General features: G+C 44.6%; 1 protein-coding gene across 4 annotated transcripts in view; it reads right to left on the reverse strand.

The window, feature by feature from the left end:
- TTLL11 (tubulin tyrosine ligase like 11) overlaps window positions 1-20,922 on the reverse strand; it is a 265,207-nt gene extending 244,285 nt beyond the window's left edge. For 2 of the 4 annotated variants that reach the window (XM_070452224.1, XM_070452219.1), the window contains exon 1: window positions 20,321-20,922. In XM_070452224.1, coding sequence (XP_070308325.1) covers window positions 20,321-20,749 — 429 coding nt within the window. In that variant the 5' untranslated portion in view covers window positions 20,750-20,922. The remainder of the gene's footprint in view (window positions 1-20,320) is intronic. The other 2 variants (XM_070452198.1, XM_070452209.1) reach the window with 2 other exon arrangements.
- Window positions 20,923-25,291: the final 4,369 nt, after the last annotated feature.

The following is a 25,291-nucleotide window of genomic DNA, read 5'->3' on the forward strand; positions in this document are numbered from 1 at the left end:
CAGAAGGCTCAGTAAAATGCTGCTAATTTGGCGTCATCAATAAGGAGTTGAATAAGAAGAACCGAAGCAGCAAGACAGCAAGAAACCACAAGCCTTGGCTTTCATCTGGGAGGGGCTATGGATTCAGAATCCAAACACTTGGGTTCAAATTCCAGGCCTTACCACTTACGAGATGGACAAGGTCATGAACTTCTCTGAGCCTCATTTTATCCGGCTGCTTTGGGGGCTAATAACACACTCTCTGTGGAGTTATTCTGAGGAATACGTGACTTAATAGAGTGGTGGTCTGTCTGGCTCAGCCTTAGCAAATGTTTGTTAATAAATAACAAATAAATAATAAAACAAGGGCCCTCTGGCAGGGCCAGACAAAAGGGAGGGCAGAGGGAGGGTGTGGAAAGGCCAGGGACACCCTGCCCTGGGCGGCAAGGACACGCCAGACTCCCCGGGCCGTGTGTGCCAGGGCGAACAGACAAGCTCCTGCCTTAGGGTGGTGCAGGTCCACACGGGTAGAGGCTGCTGACCTCCACACTGCTCGCCCTTTGCACAAAAGCGGATCAGTGCTTATCTGGTGGAGGCGGGTGCAGTGGGAGGAGGACCAGGGCTGGGGTTCCAGAGCCACCCCCAGGTCCACTTGCCCGCTGCTTCGGGTAAGGCAGCTCCCACTGGGCGCCTGGCCCCGGGCGGACCCTGGATGATGCTTGTCCGCTTCCCTTTCTCCTCAGGAGGAGAGCCATGCCTGGGTGTCGCCTCTTCTTTCATCTCCACACGGCCTGAATTTGATTTAACGCTGCGTCTTCCTCCTCAACGAGGTTGAAATATATCACTGTTTACTTAATGGCCCATCAAGCAACGAGGCCTTTATTAAATAGCAGCGTGGTACCCAGGCGCTGAGGTGTGAGGAGCCCACAAATCTCTCCCCACTGCTTTGGTGAAGACAGCTCCGCGGGTCCCAGGGCGCCTCCAACTCTCACTGCCTGGAGCGGGCACCGTTGTCTAGAGGGTCACCAGAGACGTCCCCGTGGCTGAACGCCTGAGCCCCCACCCCCGGAAGAAAGGAGGGCGGCGGTCCCCATGGGAGGGAGGCTCCAGGGAGCCAATCCTCTTCCAGCATGGCTGTCGGCTCCCCGCGACACCCCCCGGCCTGGGGCGCAGGACAGCGCACTGGCCTTGGAGTCCACAGAGGCCTGGGTGTAGGTCGCGGCCTCAGCTTCCTCATCTGTAAAGTGGAGCTAATGACATCTCCCTGACTGGCCTCGGGGCGGCTGGGAGGCCCCCTAAAGCGCGGCGGTAATTCTGCGGTCACCCTGCGATGAGGGCCGGGCTGGCCAGTCACACAGTTCCTCAGCCGTCGACCAGGCCCCGGCCCCTCACCAGAGGCTGCGACTTGACCAGGAAGCGCCTCTCTCTGCCCCTGGAGAGGTTTTCCCAGCTTCCAGTTCACCACTCCTAAATACGCCTTCCACACCACACAGGGGGCTCTGATCTAGACTTGGCTAGACTTGTGGCTTTTGTCTCTCTCTCTCACAGACACACACACACACATGATGAAGCCCCTCCAGTGGCTCCCAGCTCTCAGCGTGCAGATGGGACCGTGAGGACGTGGTCCCGCCTACCTCTCAGGTCACAGCGTCCCTTGCCCTCCCCTCCTCAGATCCTGTATTCCAGCCCAAGTGAGATGTTTGCTGTGAAATGTTCTCTCGCCTGCCACCGTGCAGGCTGAACCCGCAGCCCGCCTCCACCCCCAAAACCTTGCTCACCCCTCTCTTCCTTCCAGACTCAGCTCAGAGACGCCTGCTCTGGGAGACCCTCGCCGACCCTGCATCTGAGACAGCTGTACCCCCCACCCCCATTCACACTGCTCTTCCTCCACGGGGGTGCAGTAACCAGACAGTGAGCTCCCTGTCAGGAGGGGCCCGTGGGGGGTCATTTCTTTGCTCACCCAGGGCTCAACGGAGTCCATGGCACAAAATAAAGAGTTCAGACAATGTTTGAGGAATGGGTGAAGAAAACCATTTCAGCCAATGTCTATGAAAAGCTTATTTTCTGGGCATTGTGCACTGGAGTGTGAGGACCCAATAACAAACAGGACAGATATGGCCCTTTCACTAAGAAAGTTAAGTGTTAGTCGCTCAGTCGTGCCCGACTCCATGGACTGCAGCCCACCAGGCACCTCTGTCCATGGGATTTTCCAGGCAAGAATACTGGAGTGGGGTGCTGTTTCCTTCTCCAAGGGATCTTCCTGACCCAGGGATCGAACCCAGGTCTCCTGCACTGCAGGCAAAGTCTTTACTGACTGAGCTATAAGAGAAGCCCTTTCACTAGTTGAATTTAAAATCTGGTGGGAAAGAAAGAAAATTTAACAACTCGTAAATAGAATCGATTCGTGCTGTGAAAGCAGAGACCTGGAGACAGAAGCCAGGAGGAGACATTAGACAAGAGGAGAGGTCAACACAGTGCATCTAAAAAGAGAAACGCCTCACCAATCTGGAGCGCGGCTAAGCTACCTCACCTAAACGGAATGTAGCAGGAACCCAGAAAGAAGGCTTCGAGGCTTCTAACAGCCAAAATATGTCCAAAAGACTAAGCCCCTTACTCACCTGAGTGCCTCTCACACACAGCGGCCTTTGCCAATACTTCCCATTTCACCTCATCCTGCCTCCCTCTGTCTCCCAGCACCTTTGTGCACACTTCTAACAGAACTCTTAGCATCTCGCGTTGGAATCATCGGCTATGTCTGCACCCCCAAGACTGGGCCTCCCAAGGCCACCATGTGCGGCATCTAAGCCGTGCCCAAGGATGTGGTGATGCTGTCCACAGGCAGGCATCTTTAGTATCCAGAATACAGTACTTTTCACATTTTATATTTACAACAAATGGACTCTTGATGATAACAACTATAAGCTATAATACTTACATTTTATTATAATGAAACTATCTGTTGATTTAAACTTGGAATTCAGAAATATTCTGGTTTGGTAAACAGACAGACTAAATCTGATGATTTAGTTTGGGCCAATTTATATTTATGATGAGAATTTTCTGGCATGTGATTGTCAAGCGTCTCGTGTTAACAAAACAATATATATCGCTCCCCTTTGACAAACTAGATTATCAAAATACTTTGTTGATCTAATAAAACTTACAACAGACTGTACTTCTAAATAAGATCTGTTTTTACTTCTAACGTGTAAGTGGTGATTACTTTCACCTTTTTCTTTTTTGGTCATGGCACATGGCACGTGGGGTCTTGCTTCCCCAACCAGGAAGAGAAGCCTGGCCCCATGCAGTGGAAGCAGAGTCCTCATCACTGGACCACTGGGGAAGTCCCTACTTTCAACTTTTAAAAAAGGTCCCTCACTAGTATTAGCACACTAGCTACATCTGAAGTTTCATATTGTAGTTTAATCATCTGATGTGTACTGTGCCAGCTTCCCTTGCGGCTCAGCTGGTAAAGAATCTGACTGCAATGTGGGAGACCTGGGTTCGATCCCTGGGTTGGGAAGATCCCCTGGAGAAGGGAAAGGCTACCCACTCCAGTATTCCGGCCTGGAGAATTCCATGGACCAAGAGTTGGACATGACTGAGCAACTTTCACTTTCACTTCATTTCTGAATTCTAAGTTTAAATTGGTAAGTACTTCATTATGATACTGTGTACATACTATTTAATAGATAATATTCACTTGTTCTTAATATCCATTTGCTGGATTTTCAACAAATGTGTTGTTGAAATAGAAGTAATATATTGACTAATATGTTTTTTTCTTGAGGAGAGGGAACCTTTCTCTAATTCACACAAAAGGTACACTGTGGGCCAGAAGCGATCCTGGTTCCAGGTCTGGGATGGTGTTTCTGTTTTTAGAGCCAGTACCTTGCACAGGGCTTGAGGCTCAGCAAACAGACAACATATACTTGCTTAAATGAAAATCCTCAAGGTCTCAGAATTTAAAATCATATACGTATGCTTTATTTCACTGTACTTTCTAGAAATCTAATGGAAAGGGTGTGTGCTGCATGTGTCTGACTCTTTGTAACCCCATGGACAGTAGCTCACCAAGCTTCTCCGATCATGGGATTCTCCGGGCAAGAATACTAGAGTGGGTTGCCAAGCCCTTCTCCAGGGAATCTTCCCAACCCAGGGATCGAAGCTGCATCTCTTATGTCTCCTGTATTGGCAGGCAGGTTCTTTACCACTAGCACCCCCTGGGAAGCCCTTCTACTGGAATAGTAATGCCTAAACTCTCAGAACACCAGGGCCTAAATGGCCAGCTGAAGCTTATGAAACTGTTGCCCAGCAGGAACCAGTTGCCTCTCCTTTTGTTCCTTAGATACACTTTTGTTCCTTAGAACACTTTTTCCCAGAAAGAACATCTTAGGAGTCAGAAGGCTTCACAGTTATAACATACCATTAGAGAAACATTTTTGCAACCGGCCTAGGGAAAAAAAAATCTGTAAGATGGTAAGGCTTTATGTAGGTAGTTTCAATGAGACTCTGAGATTCCTTAAGAAAGAACAAGTGCAGAGGCTAAAAGAAAACTATGCTATCATGGAAAGAAAACCCGGCCAAAACTGATGACTGGCAGGGGCTTACAAATAGCTGGCTCTCTATTTCTGACTTGAGCTTCACAATGCCAGAGATAGGACGAGTTCACTGCGTGTAATGCCTTTCTGTCATTTCTCTTTAAAGAAGGTAGTCACTCTTTAAAGAAGGCAGTCCAAAAAACAGAACTAGAACCCTTCCTGATTACACAGTTCAATTCAGTTAACTATTGTTGAATGCCTTCTCTGTGCCAGGCATGAAGGACTCGAAGATGAATGAGACAAGCTCCCTGTTACTGAATGTCTTACAGTCTAGGGGAAGAGACAGGCCATCTCAAACAATAACCACCCCCCCCCCCCCACTGCAGCCCCCACCTCCGATACCATCCAGGCCCAGGTAGCACTGTCTCTTCCCTGCGGTCTACAGTAGCATCCGAACTGGCCTCTGCCTCCACTCTGGAATTCTAACCCGTTCTCTGTAGGGCAGCCAGAATGAACTTTTAAAAACACAAGGTGGAATTGTCTTCTCCCTGTACTTAGGCAATAGGCAATGGTCTAATCTCTGCATGTGGTCTGGCCCCTGAATATCTGCTGGCAAGATGGGGTCACACTGGAAACTCCCTATCAAGCCAGACCCTCTGCAAGGCTGTATCCTCAGAGGATGAGCTAGAAGAAGGCCTGCCTTGTCTTAGCTGTGGCTCGGGGAAGGGGAAACAGAAGGAAAGAAGTCTCCTCTCAGACTGCCACTATAACACCTTTCTCATGCTAGCCTGCAGTCAGAACTCAATTACACTGGTAACTGGAAAAACCTAAGACCTGAACTTTGGTTTTAAGTGTTCTGGGTTAGTAGAGCCCTTTGGGGCAGCTGCAAAAGATGGAAATCCTCACTTTCAACCCGAACCTCAAAGACTTATCAGAGCTCAAAATTCCAAGGGACATTCGTGTGTGCGCACGCTCAGTCGTGTCCAACTCTTTGCAACCCCATGGACTGGAGCCCACCAGGCTCCTCTGTCCACGGGATTTCCCAGCAAGAATACTGGAGTGGGTTGCCATTTCCTACTCCAGGGGATCGTCCCGACCCAGGGATCAGACCCACGCCTCTTGTGTCTCCTGCATCGGCAGGCAAATTCTTTACCACTGTGTAACCTGGGAAGCCCGAGCTCACCATTAAAATGAATAAATAAAAGGGTCTAACAAATACCTAACTCGGAACTCCAGGAAGAAAGAAGAGAAAGATTGGGTGAGAGACAATACCAACTGAGAAAACAGATGAGAATTTTCTAGAATTAATAAAAGATAATAAACCTCAGAAACAAGAATCTCAACAAATAAACTAGAATCTCAATAAATCCCAAAAAATAAGTCCTAAGAAGTCTTAATGACGCTGAAGACATCTAAGACAGAAAGAGGATTTTAGAAGCAGGCAGAAAGAAAAAGACACTTTACGAACAAAACAAACAAAAAAACAGACTGAGGGCTGACTTCTCAACAGCAAAAATGGAAATGATTAAACAATGGCATGTGGACTTCTCTGGTGGCTAAGTGGTAAAGAAACCACCTACCAATGTAGGAGACACAGGTTCAATCCCCGAGTCAGGAAAATCCCCTGAGGAAGCAAATGGCAAACCACGCCAGTATTCTTGCCTGAGAAATCCCATGGACAGAAGAGCCTGGCAGGTTATAGCCCATGGGGTCACAGAAGAGTGAGACACAGCTTAGGAACTAAACAACAAAACAATGGCACACCCTCAAAAGGCTGAGATCATATAAATATCAACTTAGCAATGCATGTGCGGCAGTACTCTCTCTCAAGAGTGAGGGCAAAATGAAGATGTAATTTTGAACAAATAAAAAATGTTAGTCTATTACAAATAGTCCCTCACTAAGTGAGTGAAAGTCACTCAGTCATGTCAGACTCTTTGCAAACCCATGGATTATACAGTTCATGGAATTCTCCAGGCCAGAATACCAGAGTGGATAGCCATTCCCTTCTCCAGGGGATCTTCCCAATCCAGGGATCAAACCCAGGTCTCCCGCAGTGCAGGCAGATTCTTTACCAGCTGAGCCACCAGGGAAGCCCAGTCCCTCCCTAAAAGAACTTCTAAAAGATTACCTTCAGGAGAAAGAAAATAATCCCAGAAGGTCTGAGTTGTAAAACAGAATAATAAACAAAGAAAACGGTAAATGTGTGGGTAAATCTAACATACACTGAGACTAGGTAAAATAAGGTTAATGTCTACTTTGTGAAGTTAAAACAAAGACACAGTATAATAGAAGTAAAATATTGGGCAACAAATGCACATGAGTCAGGAGAAATGCAACCACAATCAAAGCATCCTAAGATCCCTGTGTTATTAAAAGGAGAGTAAAGTTACTTTGCAAAATTATACACATATTAAGCTTTCTAAGATAACCCCTAGAAGAATAAAAACAGATTGTATAACTTCCAGACTAGTATGAGGGGGAAATGGAAAAATAAAAAAAATGAATTTAAAAAGATATGCAATCTATAATCACAGAGGGAAATGTTATTAATAATATAACTCTTCAAGTAATTAATAGGTCAGACAAAAATATTAAGGCTACAAAATTTGTACATTGTAATACACAAGCTAATCTAATGTATAAAATACTGCATTTGGTAACTAGAGAATACACACTCCTTTCAATCACATATAGACCATAAGCATGTATTAGGCTATAAAGGAAAAAAAAGTAAAACAAAAAAGTAAAGATAGAGGACATGAAGAAGGGAGGAAAGAAATAAAAAAGAAAAAACATCCTTTAACCACACTGCCATTAAGTTAGAAATTAATAATAAAGTAAGAAGAAATAACCTCATATGTTAGAAACTCAGAAAGCCACAATCTAACCCGTGGGTCAAAGAAAAAATTATCATGAAAATTTAAAATATACAGAACTAAAGGGTAATTTTTTTAATGTTACATAGCAAAACTTGTGGGTGCAGCTAAAGTAGCACTTAAAGGCAAGTTTGTAGTCTTGAATGCTTTTATTAGAAGATGGTAGGATAAGCATCTAACCTAATGTCAGGGGGAAAAAAAAAAAACAGAATAAACTTCAAAAAGTCAAAGAAAAGAAATAAACAGCAGAAAGCCATGAAATAGAAAACTAAGATACAATGAGATACTTGAAGAATGTATAAGAGTTAGCCAAAGAAAGGACAGGGACACTCTAAGGAAAAGGAAAAATACGAACAAAGGGAAATGGCCCAGCATGAAGGTTCAAGATGTCATCAGTGTGGTGCTAGCAGAAGATAAAGTTCAAGGCATGGAATATGTGAAGGAGTCTAGAGAAGCTTAGGGCCAAATGTGAATTAAAAATAGTCAACTGTTCCAGGTATTTATAGGCGAAATACTTTACATGATTCCTTAGAGAAGGAAATGGCAACCCACTCCAGTATTCTTGCCTGGAAAACCCCATGGACAGAAGAGCCTGGCAGGCTACAGTCCATGGGGTTGCAAGAGTCAGCAATGACTGAGCAACTTCACTTATTTACTTTACATGATTATATCTTTTTACTCTGGCAACAAACAACTCCCTGAGGCCTGACTATATTATGCATATTCCACAGATAAACTGAGGCCCAGAGTAAAATTTTTCCAGGGTTACACAGTGTAACAAAACAGTAACAAGAGTTACCGAACACAGTTGTTCAAAACAGTAACAAAGCCCATATTTTTAATTGCCATGCAATACTACATCACTGAAACCCTTCATAATGGAGCCTCCATAAGCAGACCAAACTTTATTCTTCAGGGCAATGTTTGAAATCCCCCCAAAAACAAAACTCCTTCCTATGATGAAAGTGTAGGGTGCTGTTACAACTGCCACTACTTTATGTCACCAGGACAGGATTCTTCTAGATACAGGTATCCAAGGAGTCCATTGCAACACAGAACTAACATGTGGAATTAACAGCAGGAGGCACTGGACTAAATCGAGTTCCTGAAGTATATTTCCAATTACTACTGAGAAGACAAGTACTGTTCAATGATGAGAACTGGATCAGCACACAGCATTTTTCCAACAGTTTTATTGAAATATAATTCACAGAGCATACAGTTCACCCATTTAAACTGTACAATTCAACATTTTTCAGTATAGTCATAGTCGTGCAACCACCAGTCAACACATTTAAGGACATTGTCATCACCCCAAAAAGAAATCCTGTACCCCCAAGTCACTCCTCACTCCTCCCACCAAAAGCCTCCCTCATCCTCAGCTCTAGGCAGTCACTCATCTACTTTGTGTCTAAAGATTTCCCTATTCTCAACATTCATACAAATGGAATCATGTCTATATATGGCCTTCTGTGACTGACTTCATTCACCTAACATGTTTATAAAGCTTATCCATGCTGTGGCATGTATCAGTATTTCATTTGTTTTTATGGTCAAATACTATTCCACTGTATAGATATTTCACATTTTATTTATCCTTCAGCTGATGGACCTTTGGTTGTTTCCACTTTTTGTCTATTGTGAATAATGATGCTATGAACATTAGTGTACAAGTGTTTGTGTGGACCTACGTTTTCAGTTCTCTTCGGTGTACACCTAGGAGTGAATTGCTGGCATGGGCAATTCCATGTTTAACACTTTAAGGAACTGCAAAATTGTTCTTCAAATGACTGCATCATTTTACTTTCCCACGAGCAGTGTACAAAGGTTCCAATTTCTCCACCTTCTCACCAACACTTATTATCTTTTTTATTACAGACATACTAGTACATACAAAGTGGTATTTCATTGTGGTTTTGATATTCATTTTCCTAATGGCTAATGATGACATGACATTTTAACTGGCTCTTAATGTAGCCTTTTTTCACACAAGAGATATTTTTGACAAAACCTAAGAAATGCCGATAGAGACTTCCAGCAGTTTCACTGCCCAACTGTACATGAAATGTTCAAGCCTTACCTCATGGGTAGAAGAACAGGGATGGGATAAAAAATCAGATGCAAGGAGAGAGTCAGTGATGGGTAGAAAATCAAGCATGTCCACTGAATACATTATTTGAAAAGTTAAAAGTGGCTTATATTTTGATATGGCTATTTTGATTTAGACATAATGACTACACCAAAAGAGCCATGTCAAAATGCCCTGCTTTGAGCTAGGCACTGATTATTAGAATTAGATCTGGTAAAGACAAAGAGAAGATTCATTTATTTCGCTCTTTCCCCAATATTTGTCATTATATTCTTCAAACTTGAGCACTTATAGGAACTCTCATACACTATTGAGTATTAACTGCTACAACTTTTTTGGAAAGCAGTTTGGCAATACATTCCAAAGGCCTTAAGACGTATATGCCTTTTAACCTAATTATTTCATTTCTGGAAAGTTGTCTTAAAATAATGTGAAATAAAGGGAAAAAAACTAAACCGTAAATTTTTTTCACAGAAAAATCAATCTAAACATTTAATAATATGGAAATAAATAATAAAATACATTTCACTGAATGAGATATTTTATACAATTAAAATGACATTTATGACAAGTTTGTATACTGTGAAAAATGTTTATAATGTGGGTATTAATACTAACATAAAATAATATTAGCTTTGTCAAACAGTAACATAATTTTATCAGCTTTATAAAATATAAAAATGTATGCCTGGGAGAAAAACTGGAGTCGAATTCTTCAAAATAAAAAGTCATTGCATCTCAGTGGTGGGATGATAAATGGGTTTTTTCCTATTTTTTGCAAATTTTTAATATTTTAAGCCATGTACAAGGATGATTTACATAAGTGATAAATGTGGTTTTAAATGAAACTAACAACCAGGCTCAAAGCCCAGTCCTGCACAGAATGATTTCAGTAAACACTAATTTCCAGTGGTCTTGCTTCCAAGGGCCAGGAAATCATGCTCTACTTAGAGAAACAGTATGATCCACTGAACAAGACCTGGCCTAAGAGCCAGGACTCTGCCCTCGAATTCCAAGCAGGTGTGACTTAACACCTTGAAGAAGGGGAGAGCTGAAACAGATGACATACTTACTGCATACTGACTTTGGAATATGGTTACGTATGTTATTAAAATGGGACAAGTATCACAGTGCCCCGTGTGACAGACTAATAGTGGTGGGGATTCAAACTCAAACCTAACTCCACCCCACACTGACATCTGTGAAACAGAAATAAGGAGTCTAGCATGCTTACTGCACAAAGTAAAAGTCAACTGAGATAAATGTATGTGACAGTTCCCCAAAAAATATCTAGTTTCAGGAAAGGTAAGACTCTTAACGCCCTCCACACTGCCTCCCAATTCTCTAGGAACTTAATAGCGCTTGAGGATGAAATGGTGTGTTTCCTCTGCCTTCTTAAGCTAACAAGTCACCAACAGAGATTGCTTTTAGTGAATAGCGAGACAAAAATGTTTTAAATGTTTAAATAATAATGTAAATCATGCAAGGCAAATGAGTATTAGATGTCTAAATGTCAACAGGAGGGGAAATATTTACAATACAAATGAGGGAAAAAGTAACTACTCATAATATTTAGAAACCAATAAGAAAAACATAAACATACAAAATATCAACACAAACAACCCAAAAGATAAATGAACAAAAAATATACATGTAGATATTTCACAGATGAAACAGTACAAATGACTAAAAACTTTACACAAAAATCCCAACCCTGATGACAATCACAAAAATGTAAATTAAAAACTCACATTTTTACCTATTAGTTTGGCAAAGAATTAGCAGATTAACAGATACAGCATTGGAGACAATGAGAAGACAGCACTTTCAAACACGACTGGAGGCAACTTGACAGTAACCATCAAAATACAAAGTGCGCACAACCTTTGACCCAACAAGTCCGACAGAAGCATTTGCACAAGTAAATACTTCATGTCTGAAGAGGGGTGTTTACTGCACCATCCTTTGTAATAGCAAACAAAACACAGAAACACATCCATCAATACATTTGATGGAAAAAAAAATACATTTAATGGTGGTACATCCATCAGATGGGCTCTTTGGTTGTTAGCAGAATGAAATGAACCCGGATGTGCTAACAGAGAATGATGTCCGCAAAGTACTGCTGAAGAAGCACTTGCCAGATACCATACACACTGTGTAACAGTGGCATTTAAAATAACATGAAAATTGTTTATATATATATATAAAATCCTTGTGTCTCTACATATGATGTCTAGTTGGTGGTCATTAGCAGGATGTTCTGACTCTCCTCTTTGCACTCATGGTAGGACTGTACATCCCAGCCCCAGTGAAGTTCACCAGGCTATGGATTTTGCTTTGACAAATGAGTGCAATCACTTCCAAGTAGAAGGCTTAAAAGCTGGTGCAGCATTTATCTTGTTCCCTTCCTCTCAGTGACTCACTGAAGCAGGTGCTGAGCTGGAAGCCCGGGTCTCTGGATAACCAGGATGGCAGGAGACCCTTGTCCCCACACCCCCACCAAACCACATCGAACCCCTAAGTATGAGCAAGAAGGAAACTTCTGTTGTACTTCTGTTGATTCTCCCTCACAACTGAGTGGTCCTGATACACAGAGGAATATGAAAAAATATCTGGAAAGATGCACACCAAACTATAATCTTGATGCTACCCTAAGGAGAAGAGACAGGATGGGAGACAGAAAGGGCAGGGAATGGGGGCGGGGAGCATTTGGGGGTTTTACTTTATATACTTGGGAACTTTATAAATTTTCATAAGTACAGACTGTTTTTAGAATTTGAACACAAGGTATTTGTAAATAATGGAAGATGTCCAGAAGTTTTTAGATTGTTGCTTTAAAAAATTCCAATAATCACAGTTCTAACACAAAGAGAAATAAAATCTCCCTGTGATCATAAAGAACAGAATATGAAAACTGGCCTCTGCAAGAGTTGTAGGCAGAGGGACTGAAGGACTCCTTTGAAAAGTGACACTGTACTTAGGGATGCACACTAGACAAACCACCCTATTCGTTCAGCTCCATTAAGGATGCGAAGGTTTCACTCAGATGACACAGAAGCAGACGGGCGAAGAGAAGGAGCCATTGGCAAATGGCTGCTAGCTAGGACTTAGGAAGCATTTATAAAAATGACTGGATGACGGTTCCCAAACATCCAGAGAAACAAACACGCACACCAGTGGTGGCCAAGGCAGCTGTGAAGGCAGGACCCAATAGGATGTGATGCAGAAGGAGAGATGTCAGTCCATCTGGAGCAGAGAAACAACATCATCGTTCTCTCTGGCAAAACCACAGCCTTTGTGGAGGGATCTCAGGGAATGACTGGGCTGCAACCCTGTGGAAAGGAGGGTTCAAAACTAATCAAAACAATACCAAGGTTATTCGCCTGTTGACGCCATCAATTTTGTATTATCAAACTGAATTAAAATATCATGGAAATTCATCAGAGGGAAAGCCAACTAACAGGTATTCTTACTTCAAAGTCCCAGCCACTTTCAATATTTTCAGAATTAATTCTCACAAGCCTACCACATATTTTATGCTCTTTCTTACAGATGAGGAACCTTTGGCTCAGAGAGGTAAAGAAACTCATCCAGGGTCACAGAGCCAAGATTCAAGCCCATGTCTGGCATGGTCTTTCCAGGGTCAGTGGGGAGGTCTGCTTAGGGATGGAAGAAAGAAGTAAAGACATCAGCCCAGGGAATTTGCTTCTCTGTTCACATCAACAAACTCCTTATTTGTTTTATGACCACAAAAGTTAAGCACTGATGTCACTCAGATAGCTAAAATAGGTTTCCAGTGTTGACATACATGGTTAATAAACCAGAGTATGAGACTGGCAGCAGGTTCAGAATGGAAGCCTTAAAATATTCAGTTAAACTCATGAAACTAAAAGTATAATTGACTTCAAAAGAAAAGAATTTTAAATCAGTGTTATTTAAAAAATTTTAGGGACCTCCCTGGCGGTCCAGGGGTTCAGACTTTGCCTTCCAATCCAGGGAGCGCACGTCCGATCCCTGGTCGGGGAGCCAGCATCCCACAGGCCTCGTGACCAAAAAACCAAACCATAAAACAGAAGTTTTAACAAACTTAAATTTTGTAATAAACTCAATAATGACTTTAAAAAATGGCCCACATAAAAAAAAAAAATCTTAAAAAAAAATTTTTTTAAACCAAAACTACATCACATTGATATTCGTGCAAAATATACCTGCCCCTTATCACACAGAGGTCTCTGCATGTGTTTGTTATCTGCTAGATCCCAAGAACTCAAATATAGCCTGGCACAATGTAGGTCTCAGGGTATTTGTTAAATGATTCAAATGAGCTGTGAAGTGCGTTTAACCAGTAACGTATATATGAAGATGAAATGCTATACTCGTTGTCTTCTAGTTTAAAATACATATATAAAAAAAAATAAAATAAAAAAAATAAAATAAAATACATATATAAAATCAAATGACCAATGTCTACAGCTACCCAATAAAAGGAAAAGTACCATTAACTGAATACAAACAATGTGCCAAGCATTGGGTTAAGGCAATTTACATACTTGCCCTCATTTAATCTCACAAGAACTCAGCAAGAATCACTATGGCCCCTTGACATAGCTGAAGAATGTGATACTCAAAGTAGTTCTGTATGCAGGACCCAACCTGCTTGGTCACACAGGGAATTAGTAGCAAGGGTTTTAACTCACCTGTGTGAATTTCAAAGTCCCTGCTAGCTCCAGGACATACTACTTTCCCTCTAGAGAAGCCACTTAAAGAGTAGCTGATTACTTTTATAATATGTTCTTTCCAAGGGACAGATTTAAAAGAAAATGTATAACTGAATTTTTGCATTCAACTTCTGACAGAAAACCAGAATCCAGAATACCCAAAATCGAGGCTATTTACAATACAGAGCATATTTCTGTAACACAGAAAACTGCTCTAACAATTGTAATACCTGCTTAAAAACTAAAATTTTAATTTGTACTAGTTATAGAACTGGAATATGAGCTCCTGGAATACACTGTCTTTTAAATGAGAGGCATTAGTGTGGATTCATGAGGCTTTTATACATATTGTATTGTTCAAGTAGGAGTGGTAGTGAATTGTGATTTTTATGGCGTGACAAGTTTAACTTGCAAAGGAAAAAATTCTAGTGCGCTAGGGATTAAAATAACATGTCTGTTGAAGGAGAACATTGGATGGAGTAAGCTATAAACTGTCCTTAAACATAAGGCTGTTTTCAAAAACTGGAAAGTAAATTGCAACGACTATCATTAAAATGTAGGGGGGAAGGTTAAACTATCCAATTTTTCATTTTCTAATCTGCCTCCTTCCACCAAGAGTCTGCGACACAGCGGTTCATGCAGCAGGCTCAGGTCCCGCAGAGGAGCAAGGCCACTTGGCTAGTCAATGCACCAGAATCTCTTTCCCCCCGTGGGCAGCCACGAGATAGGATTTGGAAAGTGCAGGCACCAAAGGCTCCCTCTGCCAGGCAGGATATATTTCAGTGTTTTATTTTAAGTCCTGTTTGCAACGTCAGCCTCCTGGTTCTGTGTCACTACTGCCATTCGAGAGTGCTGAGCCAGAGGAGGAACGGGAGGGTTCAGAAGTGGAGGGTTACACAACACACTGAAAGGTGGGCTTGGGAACAAGGCAGACTGTTTGCGCCCTGACTCTCCCACTCCTGCGCCCAGTTCTATTTCTTCAGTTGTTATCTTGGGGGGATACTGGCTAGGACTGCTTAGGACCTGGCGGTCCAATGGCTAGGACTCCATGCTCTCACTGCCAAGGACCCAAGTTCAATCCCTGGTCAGGGAACTAACATCCCACAAGCCTTATGGTGCTGCCAAAAAAAAAATGTTATCTGCAAATAGCAATAATAGAATAACTCCCTGCAGGGTGGATTTTCAGCAAAGGATTAGCAAAGAAGACAGTAGAGGGTTGTATACTGGCTATAAGCGCAGGCCCTGGATGGCTCAGACACCTGTTACCTGTGCGGCCTTGAGCTACCCCTAAACTAACCTCCTCTCAGCCTTGGTTTCCTCATCTGTAAATTGGAAACAATGGGGAAAAATAAAAAGGAAATAATGGGATCCACCTCAGAGGGCTGCTGTGAGGATTAAATAAAATAATACATAATAAGTGTTCTATACAAGTTTTAATGAGCAGAAAGCACTTAGAACATAAAGCCTAGCACGTAATATGATATTTCATAGACAGTAACTAACATCACACAAGTTGTAAGTAGGATGATATCCTAAGTATATACATGCTTCAAAGAAAGGCTGAACACATTTCCGAAAACAATGCATGATTTGGACACTCTTGAAGCAAAGAGCTCACACTGTAATAGATCTTGTGAAAGTCACTCACTTGTGTCCGACTCTTTGCGACCCCATAGACTGTAGCCTGTCAGGCTCCTCTGTTCATGAAATTCTCCAGGCCAGAATACTGGAGTGGGTAGCTGTTCCCTTCTCCAGGGATTGTCCCAACCCAGGAATTGAACCCAGGTTTCCCACATTGCAGGCGGATTCTTTACCAACTGAGCCACAGGGGAGCCCTAATAGATCTTGGGATAGGGCTTACGCCAGCTATTATCAACAAAGGTCCCTCTATCAAATCTCTCAGCACCCTTGTTCACATTAGCTGGTGTCCATGACACCACTGCATACATATACACAACTGACATCTCCAAGGAGGGCAGCTCGCAAAAACAGTGGCATCTATTCCCCACGGTGTCTTTTCCCTAAGGTTTTCTTTAATGAGGGTGTCCAAACTGCAAAAAGAATATACAGGAGAGGCAGAGAGAAGCTCACATGATTAGAAGAGAGCCACGTGTTTTTGTAAATATTTATTGAGCTTCTACTATGAGTGAGGAACCATGTCTCTCTTTCATGTCTCAACTTCACAGTAACTCTATAAACATGATTTTGCTCTTTTAAAATAAACTTTCATCTTACCTACAAGTGTACAGAGCTAACATTTATGAACTGTCCTTTGAGGAACACGGTGGGCACCACTGCATTAGACCTGACCAGAGTGGATACAAATGAAAACTGAATCATTTCAAAGAGTTGGTGTGGTTCCCTTGAGACTGACAGTGTGGGCAAGGGAAGCATGGTCTATATAAGGCAGGAATCTGTGATCATACTCAGCCAGAAGCACAAGCTTCTTGGCATGGCCATCAGTGTCCTCCAATCTGGCTCCTTCTTCATCTCTCTCTGCTCTCTAAGCCGCCATCACCTCATCCTGTGTATAAAACCAAATCTCCCTGCCTCGGCTGCTCCTCTACACGGCATGCGCTGTACCCAAAGGGTTGTTGGGAGAATCAAATCCTTGGCTGTATGTGATGCACCCAGAAGAGTGCCTGGCAGAGGGGAAAGGCTGCGGAAAGATTCATCATAGTTGTTCATTATTACTGTCACTATTGGTTGCTGTTGTTAAGTGTCTGTTAATAGTGAAAAGTGGAAGAAGAAAGGGGATTGTGCCCTGAAGCCAAGCGAATGCTGAATTCCCTCACTGGCTCGGGGCCACTCTGCTGAAGAGCCCAGTGGCGGAGCCCCTCACCACTTACTCACAAAGCAGACAGACCTTTCACTCTGGGTGGTACTCACGTCCTTGTTTCTCGCCTGGGCTGCCTGACCCCTGCCAGAGCCAGCTGGCTGGCGACTCCACAGCCTGCATGACCTACAAAGGACACTGCAGTTCAGTTCCTTGCAACCCAGCCCCCAGCAGGGCTCCTGCTCCTAGCACATCAGTGCTGAGCATTAGAGGCGAACTCTTCCAACAGCACCCCTGTAATAGAGGAGGAAACAAGCCCATACCGTAATTATCGTTTAAACCTGGAAGGAACTTGAAAGTTTTCCTAGCCTGCCACTTTTCGAACTCCACATTCTATGGTGTGAAGATGAGATGTCAGTTCTGTGGTTAAGTCATCCATTCACTCATTTATGGATCACCCACCACCTGCTGGGCATCAGGGATACAAGTCAGAAACCACTCCTGCCCTCAGGACCTCACAGGCAAACAGGGAAGCGTGATAGTAGGTAAATAATCACACCTCTAATAGTAAAGTCCTGTTGGGAGTAAATTATGTTAAAACATCCTAGAATGAGCATCTCCACATACACACCAGTATGCTTTCTGAGCAGGAGAACAGGCAAAGTAGGGGCTGGAGGAGACAGTAACAGGTAGCACCTCGGAAACTGTTCACCCCATCGTGTTCACCTGCACGAGCGCCTCACACAGAGTAAAATTACCATCATGTGGCTGCAGCAGCAGAGAGACTGGGAACCACGGACCTAGCTGGACCCACTCCCATTTGACAGACAGGCAAACTGAGGCTTAAAGAATTTAACTCACTTGCCAAAGTCACACAGTAGATAAACGGAAGATGCTTAAGGTTTGGTAGTGGCTCACACAGGCTTCCGAAAAAGTTCACATCCCACAGTGTGGCACACGATCTGACCCCTGCCCACCCATCCTGCCTCCTCTCTCACCATTCTGCCACCCACTCTGTGACCCAGCCCTATCGAATTAAGTGTGAAGTCCCAAAGGCAGTGCTGCTCTATCTGTCCCACTCCCTCTGCCAGGGATCCAAAGTCAACGATCCCTAATAACAATAATAAATAATAATAAATAATTCCCAGAACTCAGCTCAGGGCTCTCTCCTCCAGGACATGGCCCTGACATGATGCTCCTCTACCTCCTAGAGCAGGTACACCTTTACACAGACACAGAAACACTCATCACGTAAGGTGTTCATCCATTCAACACATATTTATTGAGCACCTTCTGTGTGCCAAGCACCTGAGGAAACAGCAGTACATAAAACAAGGCCCTTGCCCTCATGGAGCTTACATTCTAGTGAGGGAAACAGACAATAACCAATACAAATTCCAGTGTCACCAGAGTTCAGTGCTATGAAAAAACCAATAAAGAAGAGCAAGCATCCGCTGGAGGGCGGGGGGAGCTACAGGTGAAGGCCTCTGAGGGGCTGGCATTTGATCAGAGATCGGAAGTGATAGAGGAAGCCATGCCAACAGCTGGGAAAGGAGCATTTCAGGAGCAGCAGCAGAGGCCCTGTAACTACCGCAGTGATTACTTACTTGGGTCTTACCGCTTACTGAACTTGGAAGTCCTTGAAGGCAAGGGTTACATCTTAAGCACCTTTGCTTCACAGGGCCCAGCATCCACAGTGGACACTTACACAATGAGTGACTGAAGCTGGACCAGCATGTGTGGCTGCCGATTTCTGAGTCTGGATGTCTCCATCTGTTGAGATCTGGCCAGTTTTGTGTCTCTCTCCCCGACCCTCGCCCCAGGGCTAAGCTAAGTACAGGCCATGCTTGGGCCAATCAGCCTGCCTTCATTCTGTGGCCTGGTCTCTGTCCCTGGATCTCCCTTCATCAGGACTATGGTACTGACAAGCTCTCCATGTCTATCTCCTTCTGGTCCTCATATCTCACACCTTGACCTAGGCCCCTGTCCCAAAACCCAGACACCTAGTACTGGGAGCCTCCCTCAGTTTCTCCAGGTTTCATGGGCATAAAAGCCCTCCCCTGATCCCCAAGCCCCAAGGCTGGTGGGGGGCGGGGGTGGTCCTGACCCCTGGAATCAGACTAGTCAATGGCTAATCCCTCCCTATCCAGAAATCTGCCCTGCCTGACTCTCAACTCCCTTCCAAACCACGTGACTCCTACTGCTGGGACATCAACCCTCTGACCTCATTAATCCTAATTAATGTGGCCATCTCTCTGCATGTTCCAGCTTCATTATACCACTCCTCAATGTCTTCTCTAGCCAAGGCCCAGGGCTGCTAAGGACCCACATCCTCGAGTCGCCTATTACAGATTCTGTTCCATCAGCAGACCACATGGGTCCAAGCCTCCAGGTTCCACTACCCTAAACCACATCCTGACACTCCCAAAAGCACATTAAATAACATTAGGCACTGCAAATAAAGTCGCATGGCTTTATCCACTCAGTCAACTACAACAGATTATCTCTGGATGTCACTGGTGCTTCATCCCAACCCCTTCCAGATCTAAAATAAGTTCAAGGACAAATAACCCATTCCTTCACTCACCCTTTTGCCCACCAGCTCCTGATGCCTGTTTATACGCCAAGCCTTGGGACATAAAACCCAGCACCTACACTGTTGTCAATAATACTGACGGTGATGTGATGGTGATGGTGGAAAAGAGAGAAGAGTGGGTGGTAAGATGAGTTCCATTTACTGCAGACTTGGGTTATATTATAATACACAATGAGTCTTCTAATACTAGGAAAAGTATGAGATAGGTATATTTAGCCTGACTTTACAGGGGAAGAAGTAGGCTAAAGAAGTGAGGCAAGTTGCTCAAGGTCACACAGCTAAGTGACTGGATGCTGACCCTAGTCTATCTGCCTACAAAGTACAAACGGTTCAGCCTCCGCAAGGGGCCACCCAGTGAATGCTAAACAAATAAAACTTAGGGAAGAAATGAAAGAGAGAGGGGATCGAGGGCTTCAGGGACTCACAAGCTGCTGGAGGAGACAGACATATAAACAAATATCTACAATGTGGGGGAGGCGAGTGCTGATGGCTGGAGATCATGGAGCCAAGGGTAGCTGCAGGGGAGCTAGAAGGAAGGACAAACTAACTCGACCTGGAGGGATCTAGAGCAGTCTTGAGGAAGTGACTTGGGGGCTAGTCTTTGAAGGAGAAGCAGTTAGAGGCTGCCAAGCGTGGCGCACAGCAGGAGCTTGGCCCTGGGACCTGGTCTGAGCCAGCAGGCTCCTCTGAGGTCTTCCAGTCCACCCCCCTGTGCCCACGCGGCCGGGCCGGGCCTCACCTCCTTCCACCTGAGCTGGCGGATGCTGATCTTCAGGGCGTCCAGGGAGGTCCTGGCCTTGGAGCTGTCCACGGTGACCGGCCGCAGAGAGCAGTACTCGTCGGGCTGGCCCGAGCTCCGCTTGCAGCTGCGGCCCTTGATCCTAGACTTCCCGTGCGGGCAGAGACCAGACGCCGGCTCCGGCTTCGCCAGGGACACGGGCAGCGTGGGCGGCGGCCGCGGGGGAATGCGGGCGTCACCTTCCTCGGCCGCGCAGGGTGTCGCCGGGACCGGCTCCTTGGGCTGCTCCTCCCCCGCCTTGCGCTCCGGTTCCCCGGCCGCGCCCGGGTCCACGCGGACCTGCTCCTTCGCCGCCTGCGCTTTGGTCGCGGCCACGGCCTCCGCCTCCCACCAGGCCGCCAACTCCCTCTCGGGACTGCCCCGCAGCATGGCCCTCAGGGCTGGTGCCAACGCCAGTGACGGAACCGCCGCCGCCGCCGCTCCGCCGCCCCGGCCCCCGACCAAACTGCCGTCGCTGCCGCCGCTGCCGCGCGCTCCCCTCCCGAGCCGGTTGCCATGATCGCTCAGGCTCCGGTTGACAAGGGCAGTCGCTCACTGGACGGGGCCCGAGAAGGGACAATCGCCGTCACAGCCCCGGCGACCTCATAGGCGAGGCTGCTCACGTGGTCAGGCCTGTCACAGAGGCGGCGGTGGACATCTTGGAAGAGGGCGGAAGCGGCCTTGGCCCGCCCCCTCGGAGAACACGTTGGGTAGCTGAGCTCGCTGAACTTGGAGCCGACCGGCTGAAGATGAGCTTGAGGGTGGAACAGCTATCGGAGCTTGCTGGGCTCCGGGACTGGGTCGGAGAGACGATAATTTCAAACAGGAAACCCACTTTCCTCCACCCCACACGCACTCACTGGGATATCTCCTGGTCCGATGGAGGAGGCACAACCTCACCCATTCCAAGCACTTCCACCCTCAGAAAGAATCTCAGCCTGATGGTGGAGATAACAAGTCCAGGCCCTCGAAGAGCAGCTACTCGTTTGAGGAAATCGCTTTCTCGTTCTGGGAGAGCCCCCAGACTGAGAGGGGGGGATACCTTTCCCTGTTCTCAGGGAGCTCGCAATGGAATGGGGAGGCCATGGGGAAACCTGCATATTCGCGGTTTAGTTGAGGATGTCAGCCAACTCCTTTTCATATTATATCATTAAAAAAGAAATTTGGTATCAATGAAATATACATAAAATGTGTCATTTTAACCATTTTTTTTTAGGTATAGCCAAGGGCGTTAACACATTCACATTGTGCAAACATCACCATTTATCTCCTGAACTTTTTCATCTTCTTCAACTGAAACTCTGTACCCATTAAACTCTTAACTCACAGCCCCGTGGACCTCCATTTTCCTTTCTGTCTATATGAATTTGATAAACTGCCTAATATAAGTGGAATCATCCATTTATCCCTTCGTGTCTAGCTTATTCACTCAGCATAATGCCTTTGGGGTTCATCCATGTTGTAATATTATCAGAATTTCATGCCTTTGTAAGGCAGAATAGTGTTCCATTGTATGGATAGACCACATTGTGTTTATCCATTCATCCGACAGTGGACATTTGGGTTGTTTCCATATGTTGTCTATTGTGAATGATGCTGATCTGAACATGAATACACAAATACCTAGTCCACTCCCTGCACTCAATTCCTTTGGGGTTGCCGTGTGTTTTAAAAGCCAATCCAAGGAGAGGGCCTTCCCATCTCACCTTAGGGAACCACATTTCGTTTTTTCAGGGAATGGGGTTGGGAAGGGATAGCACCTCATACTGAGGACAGTGGCTGTGACAGCCCCTACCAGTAAACTTTGCCGCACTTTGAAGATGAAATAATGATACAAGAGAGGAAAAGAAGAGGAATCACAAGGAAGTATGTAATTAAGTGCCAAATGAGCCAAAGAGTTAAAAAAAATTAGGAGTTCAAAGAATGGAGAATTTACTGTGAATTAGAAAGTTAGATAAAACTTCATATAAGAGATGGAATATAAACTGAGTCTTCAAGATAGAGTAAGAATCAGGTAGAGAGAAGGAAAGGGATTTCCTTGTTGGTCCAGTGTCTAAGACTCTATGCTCCTGATGCTGGGGGCCCGGGTTTGATCCCTGGTCAGGTAATTAGATCCCACATGCCACAACTAAAGATCCCACAGGCCACAACAAAAATCAAAACTCCTGCACACCACAACTAAGACCCAGAGTCAAATAAATACACACATAAATAAAAAGAAAGCAGGTGGGGCAGTCATTCCAGAGGCTGTAGCAGCTGTGTACAGTCACGCAGATCACCCAGAGGGCCTCAAGGGGGTTGAAATCCAACTTGCTCTCTGCCCACCAAGCCTCACCCATCGAGGCTTTGTTCCACAGAAAGGGGCACCTTTGCTGATTGGTTCAAAGGCTCCCAGGGCTAATGGGGCCCTGTTCTGAGAGGGAGCTGGGGGAAAGGTGCAGGACAAGTAAATTTAAGAAGGGAGTAGTTTCGGTGACCAGCTTGAAATGTATAGAAATAGCAAATCACTGCCCTGTGTACCAGGAACTAACATAGTGTTGTAACTCAATTATACTTCAAAACCAAATTCAATCGCTTCTCAGGCCTTTTGGCTAAGATCAAGTGCAAAACCAAATTCAGAGGAAAAGAGGATAGATGTGTGGTTACCACATGGACAGAGGAGCCTGGCAGGCTACAGTCCATGGGGTAGCGAAGAGTCAGACAGGACTGAGCACTAAGCACAGAACACAGCATTGGGGAGGCGAAGGGTTTGGGGGAGGGAAGGCTGGATTAAGGCAGTCAAAGGTACAAACTTCCAGTCATAAGGTAGATAAGTACTAGGAATATAGCCTATTACATGTTAAATAGAATTAACACCATTGTATGCTATATATAAACATTGTTAGAGTAAATCCTGAGTTCTCATCACAAGAAAACATTTTTTTGTTCCTTTAACTTTGTACCTATCTGGGATGATGGATGTTCAGTAAATTATTGTGCTCATCACTTTGTGATATATGTAAATCAGATCATTATGTTGTACACAAACTTACACAGTGCTTATGTCAATTATATCACAATAAAACTGGAAGAAAAAGTAAAATTTATTAATCCTGTAAAAAAAAAAGTGGGGAGAGGGGATAATTGATGCTTTCAAATTATGGTGCTGGAGAAAGCTCGTAAGAGTCCCCTGGACTGCAAGGAGATCAAACTGGTGAATCCTAAAGGAAATCAACCCTGAATGTTCATTGGAAGGACTGATGCTGAAGCTTGAAGCTCCAGTATTTTGGCCACCTGATGCAAAGAACTGACTCATTGGAAAAGACCCTGATGCTGAGAAAGATTAAAGGTAGGAGGAACAGGGGAAGACAGAGGATGAGATGGTTGGATGGCATCACCGACTCAATGGAGATGAGTTTGAGCAAGCTCTGGGAGTTGGTGATGGACAGGGAAGCCTGGCATGCTGCAGTCCATGGGGTCGCAAAGAGTCAGACACGACTGAGTGACTGAATAGCAACCAAAGTCATAAGCCTTTTCAGGGAATAGACTAGAATTGTGAAGACACAAGCCTTAGAGGCAAATCCCATTAGAGCTCCCAGGCAGGGCTCTGAATGCTGTGGTGACCTCTGACTTCTCAGGAAATTCTAAAATATGTTGGTGGAAAATCCAAGCCCTTGTGGGTCCCCTCACAGAGAAGCTTCAGTTATGGCTGCTGAGGAGAAAAGAGCAGCAGAGACTCGGGGACCAGAAATAACTCCCCAAACACACAAATACATCAAGAAATACCTCTCTTTCCTTCACACACTCACCACATCTTAGAGTCAGAGTTTTATTTGTTTGTTTACTTATGATGGACTGTCTCACTGACCAGAGTCCCAGTGCCACAGGTAATGGTGTCCTTCCCTCGTTTACCATATCCCAGCACCCAGTCAGTGCCTGGCAGACAGTAGGCATTCAACAACCATTTTTTTGATTGATTAATGAATGAATGAGCTAATGAATGAATGAGCCGAACTAATGAATGAATGAGCCACACGAATGAATGAAAGAAAAACTGCTGAGACATTTGACGATAAGAAAATACTTAGGCAAATTATGGCAAATGTCAACCACAGGTTTAGCCATGTAGGATAAACATTATCCTGGTGATGTAACATCAAGCAACCTGGTGCAAGCCTGGTAATCACAATGCTTAAAGACTGTTCCGAGTAAACAGGGCCCGCAAGAAGCTAGAGACAAGTGAGAACAGCTGTGATGCTGGAGTCATGAGATCTTGGTTGAAATTTTCCTCTCAGTTTTGGCAAACTCTATCCACCTGGAGGCTCTTCCTACCCCTGGTTCCAGAAATTCATCCCATTTCTAGAGGTTTCTGCTGTGAATCAGAAAGGCAGGCTAGGTTTTCCATGGTAACCTAGTATTACTGAGAAACCTCTCTGGCCCGAGCACTGTACTAAGCATTTTGCATATATTATATCATTTAAGCTTCACAGCAGCCCTGGGATAAGTCCCCTTATTCAGCATATTTTACAGATGGTGAAGGAAATTGCTGCCCAGAGAAGTTATTTGCCTAAGTCACACAGCTCGTAAAGGCAAAGATACGATTCAAACTCAGGATTATCTGATACTTAAACCCAGCTCCCAAACCCACACTAACCCCCACACCAAGCCTTTGTTCACAAAACATAAGCCACATATGTTTAAACATAACTGCGCCCATATATATGTACATGTATTTATACTTTATATATATATACACACACACGCTTCCCAGGTGGTGCTAGTGGTAAAGAACCTGCCTGTCAATTCAGGAGACATGAAGAAATGCAGGTTCGATCCCTGGGTTGAGACAATTCCCTGGAGGAGGGCATGGCAACCCACTCCAGTATTCTTGCCTGGAGAGTCCCATGGACAGAGGAGCCTGGTGGGCTATGGTCCACAGGGTCACAAAGAGAC

The sequence above is a fragment of the Odocoileus virginianus genome, chromosome 2 (genome assembly GCF_023699985.2).
Source record: "Odocoileus virginianus isolate 20LAN1187 ecotype Illinois chromosome 2, Ovbor_1.2, whole genome shotgun sequence".
NCBI classification, from domain to species: domain Eukaryota; kingdom Metazoa; phylum Chordata; class Mammalia; order Artiodactyla; family Cervidae; genus Odocoileus; species Odocoileus virginianus.